The sequence below is a fragment of the Saccopteryx leptura genome, chromosome 2 (assembly GCF_036850995.1).
Source record: "Saccopteryx leptura isolate mSacLep1 chromosome 2, mSacLep1_pri_phased_curated, whole genome shotgun sequence".
NCBI classification, from domain to species: domain Eukaryota; kingdom Metazoa; phylum Chordata; class Mammalia; order Chiroptera; family Emballonuridae; genus Saccopteryx; species Saccopteryx leptura.
The window spans coordinates 247,718,738-247,727,279 of record NC_089504.1 but is presented as its reverse complement, the minus strand read 5'-3'; the positions used below and the strand labels follow the sequence as shown (position 1 = coordinate 247,727,279).

The 8,542-nt window shown below is 41.6% G+C and overlaps 1 protein-coding gene across 4 annotated transcripts in view; it reads left to right on the top strand.

Moving 5' to 3' along the window:
- The first annotated feature begins 161 nt into the window (after positions 1-161).
- Positions 162-8,542, top strand: part of MPHOSPH9 (M-phase phosphoprotein 9) — a 50,616-nt gene continuing 42,235 nt past the window's right edge. For 2 of the 4 annotated variants that reach the window (XM_066371092.1, XM_066371091.1), the window contains exons 1-3: positions 162-271; positions 2,506-2,770; positions 4,719-4,872. In XM_066371092.1, the coding sequence (XP_066227189.1) occupies positions 2,664-2,770; positions 4,719-4,872 (261 nt within the window). In that variant the 5' untranslated portion in view covers positions 162-271; positions 2,506-2,663. The remainder of the gene's footprint in view (positions 272-2,505; positions 2,771-4,718; positions 4,873-8,542) is intronic. The other 2 variants (XM_066371093.1, XM_066371094.1) reach the window with 2 other exon arrangements.

Here is an 8,542-nt window from a genome sequence, read left to right as displayed (position 1 = left end):
CTCACGTGGCAGTGGTAAAACGACGAGAGAGCCAATCAGACGAGAGAACTTGACAAAAGCCCCGTCCCCTCCCCGTTCCCAGGCGTCGCACCTCCCTCTTCCGCGAGAGCAGCGGGAGGAGATCGGCGCGTGCGCGCGCTCCGCTGCTGGCTCGTCTCCGCCCCCTCCCGAGCAGCCAATCGCAGGTTGGGCGCCGGGCGCGCGCACGCTTCCATAAGTTTAACGGTCGCGAAAGGCTGCTCGCTGGACGCTGAATTGAATCGGCTGCCAGGTAAGCGGCCGTCCGCCTGAGGGGAACTGCCGGTCTTTGGGGACAGGGGACGAGGCTTAGAAGACACGGCCTTAGAGGAGCCCTGAGAGTGCTGACGGGCTTAAGGGCGGGGGAAGACGACGGCTGCGCGACGCCGCCCTGTCACAGCCCTCCGGCTTGTGGGGGCTGCGGCCGTGTGTCTTTTCTAGAGTCCGTGCCCTTGAGTGACACCCGCGCGGCCCAATCGCTGAGCGTCTGTCCGCGAGGGGCGGGGGTCTTGTGGGATTCCTCTTCTTAACTTGGGGCATCAACGAGGGTAGTTGATGGGACGGGTGGCCTCGCTGCAGTCGGACCGTTTAAGTGACTGCGTGGGTTCTCCCTCGCTGTCTCGCTTTGACCCGCGAGCCCTCACCAGTAACTGAGGTCTGGCTGTAATGTGAGCGCGAGAATGGCAGGATCCGGCCTCCTAACCCCTGAAAGCATCCCTTCCCTCCCCCCCAACCCACCCCCGCCCCACCCCCCAGACTGCCAGCGGAGCCAAACTGCACGTTAACTTGTATGTCATCAGCAGACCCCGATCGCCCGTTTGCTTTTCCCCGGCCTAACCCTTTGTGTTGCTGTGAAGTATGAACACGTCTGTGTTCTATCTATTCTCCATGAAGTTTTCTTTCTTTACTTTTTTTGCATTGTATAGCGGGTGTTTACCCCCGCCCCTTGCACCCCCTTTCCCCCCCACCTCGCGCCCCCGGGTGGAGAAGCATCGTTGCCTTGAATGTGGTTTTCCATCTGGATCGGCTGCATCCGGATGATCTCAACCGGGAAAGAATAGATGGGTGGCAGATCCTCGTCCCTTGAGAGCTTCTGTTGTTTTTCTGGTAGAAGAGCAGGGCGATTTGAATCCAGGTATTTTCGTTGCCAGTTGGAAGGTGCAGCCCCTGACGTCTTCAATACCCCATTTGTCGTTGATGATGGGCCGGAGCCACTGGGGAGAAATCCATTGAGTTAGGTCCGGTTACCCTTGGCTTTCACACCTGTCCCTGAAGGACGTGGTTCCTTTTATGAGATGATGTTCGTTTTTAAGCTTGTGCTTTGTACAACGGGGCCCTAGGAAGTGGGAACCGAGAGGAACCAGAATGCTAGGTAATTTTCCTCAGTTTCACTTCCAAAACTTTACATTTTGTAAGCAGCATAGGTTTTCTCTTCCCTCCCCCCCTTTTTTTCGTTAAATACATGAATTTTCTAAGAAGGAGGCATTTATTTGACTTAGTACAGCCACTTTGCCTCTGTGTACCTAAACGTCAGTTCAGTTTTAGTTTATTTTTAAAGAAGTTAACGCATGCCCCAGAGTACAAAAGACTGTGTTGTGCAAAATGCAATCCTTCCACCCCCTTGTTCCAGCCAGTGGGGAACACCGGTGGTTAACAGTTTAATTGGCGCTTTTCAGTGTCAGATTACATAGTAAGCAGTTCCTATTCATCTATTCACTGTAAAAATCATCAAGCACAAACACTTGGTAGGATTTATTAAACAAGTGGACAAGGTATGGAGGCATTCTGTGGTTACCTAGGAGCATTCTGTCTAGAACCTTGATTGTTAAACACAGAATTCTGAACTATTACTTGGAAAACATGATGCAGCTTTGCAGATCACCCTTAGTGTAGATTTTTTTTATTGAGATATAATTTAATATACCATGAAATTCATTCTGTTCCTTGGTTTTTAGTACATTTACAGAGTTGTGCAACCATCAGCACTGTAATATCTGGAACTTGTCATCACCCTGAAAAGACACCCCATACCCATTTGGTCACTCCCATCCTCACCTTTCCCCAGCTCCTGGCAAACATTGATCTGTTTTCTGTGTAGATTTGACTATTCTAGATAGTTTGTGTAAACGGAATCATGTAACATATAGTCTTTTATTAAGGTCTTTTCTTAGCATGATGTTTCCAGCATTCACATTGTAGTGTGTTCATCCACATTGTAGCATGTCTTAGTACTTCACTGCCTTTTTTAAAAGTATTTCACTGTTGTTGTTTTTTTTATGGCTGAAAAAGATTCCTTTATATGGATACACCACATTTGTTTATTCGTTCAATAGTTGATGGCCATTTGGGTTGTTTCTGCATTTTGGCTATTAGTTGCTTGCCTTGATGTAGACTTGTATAAAAGGATCAGGAATTCCAAAGTTATGAAAAGATAGTTGCTAGGTTTAGTGGCTTTTTATTAGCATTTTCCCCTCCATTTGTTTTCAGACTCTTGGGAGCTTAGGATATTTCACAGTTCTGAATGTTAACAACTGGAAATGCCTGTAGATGATGAAGCATCTGAAGATGATTTGGATTCAACGTCTTCAGACAGTGAAAGAGCAACTGCTTTCCAGTAAGAGAGCAAGTGTAACAGTTTGTACACTATGGAAGCGTTTGACCTGGTGAAACCCTTACAAAAAGCTTCATCTTCTGTAGAATCTGATGTAAAAAATTCTCCCTACTCTCTTGGACTGAACTTAAATACTAATAGGTAAGAATGGAATAAATAGACTTTTTAAAAGTGTATTAACGAGTCAAAATAAATTTATTTGCATAGATTCTCAGTTTATCCACATAGTGTCATAGTTACTGGTTTGCAGGGGAAAAAAAACCCTAAACTCTGATCAGGAACCATTCAGGGACTGATAAAATTAGTTTTAGCCCTCCCATGGTTTCTATCTCTGCCAGAGGTATTTTCTTTTGCATGGGAAACACTGTGAGAAAGAATTTGCTTCTGCTAGCTGTCGTTTTCTTTATACATTCTTGTTTTCAATAAAGTGCAAGAATGTCTTTAAAAATTTAGTTGTGTAAGTATCGTTCCTACATTTTTTTAAGTTAACAAGACAAATAATGTTTAATATCACAGAAATAGCTCACCAATCTGGAAAATAGCAATTAAAGTTGAATACTAGGAAGGAAGAAAAAAAAACTGACCGAGTCGATAAAATAGATGCTGTCAAGAATGCATTATATGCATTTTCTTTTTTAAACTGTCCCAGGTTAGTTAGTTTTTAATCAGAACCTGTTTACTCTGATTTTGTACATAGTCTGATAAGCATAGTTATTTGGTTTCTAAATGTACAGTAGCTTAAGAACAGCAGAGAGGCAGGGACTAGTAGAAAAGAAGGTACCATACAGCAAGAACAGCAGTCTGGGGCCCACTGGTAAAGGGGCAGGTCCCTCTACACACGGTAGGTAAGTCTTGAAAAAATGGTGTATTATAAATAAATTCCTTAGAAAATGTGTTCACTCTGCCTTCATCAGGAGGAATTCAAGGCAACTTACAAAAATATATAAAATAAAAAGAGGAAGCATAAATTAAAGTCGGGTGAAGGACAAGAGAAGAACAGGCATGGGAAGGTCCAAGAGAGATGTCCACCAGGGCAGTCCAGACCCTCCTGCTGAAAACTGGCTGTGCGTGTGTTTCCTGTGTCGCCTGCTGGCCCCTTGGAAGCCCATTTCTAGAAGAAATCCCTTTTAGAACCTGGCGTTGGATTTGCTGGGAGGAACCTAAATGTGTCTTTCTAATGAAAATTATGTAACTGAACTTGCCTCCCTTTTCACTGTGACTGCAGTTAAATGGGCCAGATTTACACTTGATGAATGTGAACCTATGGACAACCTATTATGTCCTTCTTTCCCTTGAATTTTTATTAATATTTTCTCTGACCTTGATTCCATTTTGCCGTTGTTTTCAATTAGTGTCCTCTCTCTCACAATTTTTTTTTTGTGTGTGTGTGAAACAAAGCAGATTATCAATAAAGAAATGAAAACGACTTTTCGGTGATTGGAATTTAAATAAATTTTAATGTCCTTGATTATGCTTTTTTTGTGTTTTTATAAAACAACTCTGAAATAAACTCCTCTGCAGTTTGGAAAGGCCATCTTCCTGGAAAAGAATCGGGTATTTTGCACACCTGAATGGGCTAAATTCGTCCTGAATATCTGCTGCTAATTTGCCTGGCACAACTTTTATTCAAAGATATGCTAAGATAAGCATCAGTTTATCACACCAAATTAGAGGGATCCAATTAACTAGACTTGACTGTCTTTCTGGGCCGCTGGAGAAAGAATCTCCGTTACAATAAAGGGCTCTTCTTAAAGCAGAGTGAAATAATAACCCTCTGCAGTAATTTGGAGATGTTTCTTTATTACCATCCAGCAAAAACTTCTATTTTCTGCCTGTCCTTCCGAGTGTTCTCTCCCTTTTGAAAAGGGCCTTTCTGTGTGTTCCTACACAAATCGAGCGCTGTCTGTCCTTTAACTGCTGTTTTTCTTTCGTGGGCAAACCTGTGATCAGATTTTAAGCAAATGAGGTGCCATTAAGAAGGATTAAATATCAGTGGTTTTGTACTTGCTCTGCTAAATCTTGAACTGCTGAATTATTCAACAGTCTGGTAGAATGAAGAAAACCATTTGAATTATTTATGTTTCAACAGAAGTAGTCCCCACCTTAGTACAAATGGGGTATCCTCTTTCTCAGGGAAGACCAGACCATCTGTCATTCAAGGTGCAGTTGAAGTCCTAACCTGTTTAATGCAAGAGCTACCAAACAGTGGAAAGACTGATTCAGAACTTTGGAAAAACTGTGAGGTATCTAGTTTTGTTTTGTTTTTGGAATTTTAAAATAACTGTAAACGTACCTCTACTAAAACTCGAAATTATTAGAAAAATGTATATCCTGAAGAGCATGCCACTTAAAAGTTATTACTAATGTAACGTGACCGAGTATATTAATGGGGGGATGATACAAATGAATGTGAAGATGATCAAAAGTATGTCTTGATAATATATTAGTGATCAGACATACTGAGTTATCGTTTAAATGTGAACTGAAACATCTTTGTTCAGAGAAATCCAAAGTTATTAATGCTGCTATTGAGCCTGACGTGTTTTAAGTGAATCTTATGGAATTGTCATCACCTTGAAAAACTTAAATTAGAGCATTCAGTAGACTTGTATAAATTAAGGTCTCTATTTACTTAATATCACACTTAGCTGTGATACATTGAGTTATATTGAATTTTCAGGGCAGTGGTCCATAGGTTAAACTGTGATATAAAAACTTAGTTGAGAACACTTGTATAAAACTTTGCTTCATAGAAGAGTGCCCAAGGTAGACTTTTCCAAGGCTAGATTTGGTCATTCTTAATAGAAATGGATAAAACATTTTAACTATTTAGAGTGTAAATTTTGTTTTAAATGTTAATCATACTTTTAGAACCATAATTTGTGTTTTTTTTTTATGTTTAGTAGTGATTGACACTTAAAATTTGTAATGCAGACATGTAATTGATTATTCAGTAATAGAGTTAAAGGTGTTAAAAAAAAATTTTTTTTGTTTTTAAATTTATTGGGTTAAGATACTTCTTATTTTGGCCCTGGCCAGATGGCTCGTTGGTTGGACCATCGTCCTAATATGCAGAAGTTGCGGGTTCAATCCCTGGTCAGGGCACATACAGGAACAGACCAATGTTCCTGTCTCTGTCTGTCTCTTCCCGTCCTCTTTCTAGAATCAATCAATAAACCTTTTTAATTAAAAAAAGATATTTCTTATTTAGACAAAATATGAAATATCCTTTTGACCATTTCAGTAAAACTTCTCAAAATTAGTTTAGTGTGCTTTATAGTATTTTTGTTGGCTTCAAAAACAAGCGCCTCTGATGGAGAATTTAGTGTAGTGTATTAGAAGGAGTGGAGCGATAAGGGTTGTGCACGTCCCATTCCTGACTCTTCCCTGAACTGCATGTTTTCACCTTCCTTTTGCAATAGTGACGCTTGTCTGATTTCTACCACTGCTAAAGGACACAGAACTATCCATAGTTTGAACATTGAAGAGCTCTGCAGACAATCTGATTTCCTTAGAGTTTCTTTATAAATATTTGAACAGAGGTCTTTCTTTTTGTTAAAACCTACCTCTCGATGCCCTGGCCAGTTGGCTCATTGGGTTTGAGTGTTGTCCTGAAACACGAAGGTTGCCAGGTCGGTCCCTGGTCAGGGCATAATACAGGACTCAACCAGTGACAACATGAATAAGTGAAACAACAAAATCAATGTCTGTCTGTCTTTCTGTCTCTCAAAAATTTAATTAAAAAAATTAACATGAAGAAAGCATCCTGAAATGAAATTCACAGATAATATAACCTGCTTGCTCCTACTTAAAAAAATCAGTGTCCTAACTGCGCTGTAAAGGAGGGAGAAAAGTGATTTAGGACAAGGTGATGTGTGTGTCAGTGGATAAGAACTCAGGCGCACCACACTTAGGAGACACTTGGTGCCGCCTCTGGGCATACTCAGTTGGGGTGCGGCCACGCTGCAGTGATTGTCCAGCGCTGCAACTGGGGACAGGGTTCCTGAAATGGGGACCCGTTTCTGGTAAAGTTCTGAAACAAATGCACAATCTTAGGTGCACTTCTGGACAGTTTGGTGATTTGAAAACTGCAAAAAAAATGGTTTTTATAATATAAAATGGATGCAGGACAATTCTTCACTGTTGGGGGGGTTTGGCCTGTGATTTGAATCTCTGGGCCCAGCCCACTAAATAAATGCTAGTGGCAACCCCCCCCCCATCCTTGTGACAACCATGACCTCACAGGTTTTCATAATATAGTTTCCCCATTGAGATCGCTGCTTCCTGTACCTTGTATTTAACTTGAAAGTCTCATCTTCTTAGCCATCTGTGAGCAGTTACGTTTGATAGATGAGGGAATTGAGGCACAGAGAAATTTCAATTTCCTTGTCCAAGACCACGCAGATTGAATGGAGAGGCTGGAGAGGCAGCAGGCAGGCTGAGGAGGTCCGAGCTGAGGGATATTTACCAGGCCGCTGTGGCGGGCCCCTTCAGGCCATTAGCACCCAGAAAATGCCTGCAGGGGCCGTTAGTTAGAGGCCCTGTTCCTCCAACCATAAGTAAAATGCAGATGGTATTAATGACTTTAGTTTGAAATGAGTAGTAGTCCTTTTTAATAATTGAGTGACTAATTTTATTCACTGCATTTATCATCTTAAATTAGTTTAAAATTAAAATATCAACAATAAAATCTGCCTGGGAAGAAGAAAATCTTCACCAACTTATATCCTAATAAACTCTATTCAGCTATATTCTAAATAAAATGATCATAAAAATGTGATTAATATCAAGTGTCTCACATATTTTTATGTAAATTGTTATTCTATCATTATAATTTAGCTTTATAAAATAGTGAATAGTAACTTTATCAGGTTAAAAATAACCCCTATATGTTGCTTAAGTCAAGAAAACTGTTTCTTGCCTGACCTGTGGTGGCGCAGTGGATAAAGCGTCGACCTGGAAATGTTGAGGTCGCCGGTTCAAAACCCTGGACTTGCCTGGTCAAGGCACATATGGGAGTTGATGCTTCCAGCTCCTCCCCCCTTCTCTCTCTATGTCTCTCTCTCCTCTCTCTCCCTCTCTGTCTCCCTCTCTGTCTCTCTCTCTCCCTCTCTCTCTCCTCTCTAAAAATGAATAAATAAATAAAAAAAGAAAAGAAAAGAAAACTGTTTCTTAACTCTTTTTTGTTTGGGTTACTGTAAGATACTTTGTATTGTAGGTAAGTTGAGACCGACCATAAGGAACCTAATTTGATCTAGCCTACTTTGTTCTGAAGTTGGTTGATTTAGAATGAACACTTCCTATTAGTACTTTTATATTTCATTGTTTTTTTTTGTGGCAGAGACAGAGAGAGTCAGAGAAAGGGACAGACAGGAAGGGAGAGAGATGAGAAACATCAATTCTTCGTTGTGGTTCCTTAGTTGTTCATTGATTGATTTCTCATATGTGCCTTGACTGGGGGGCTACAGCAGACCGAGTGACCGTTTGCTCGAGCCAGCAACCTTGGGCTCAAGCTGGTGAGCCTTGCTCAAACCAGATGAGCCCATGCTCAAGCTGGCAACCTCAGGGGTCTCGAACCTGGGTCCTCCACGTCCCAGTCTGACGCTCTATCCACTGCGCCACCGCCTGGTCAGGCTATATTTCATTTTGAAGGTTCCCTTCCCCTTCCCCTTCCACTTCCCCTTCATACTGCTACACAGGTTTCAACTTAATTCTGTTCTGTGACGGTTATATAGTTGGCTTTGACATTAACCAGAGGGTCCCTGGATTGTGTAGCTTGTAACACCAAGGAAAATTTCAGCTCAACGTATCCAGTCTAATGCACTTACACTTATCTTGCTGTGTTCCTGAGTGCCACTCTTTCCTTGGCCTTGTGTCTCAGCTGCTGGAGCTAGATAGATTGGAGGCAGGGAG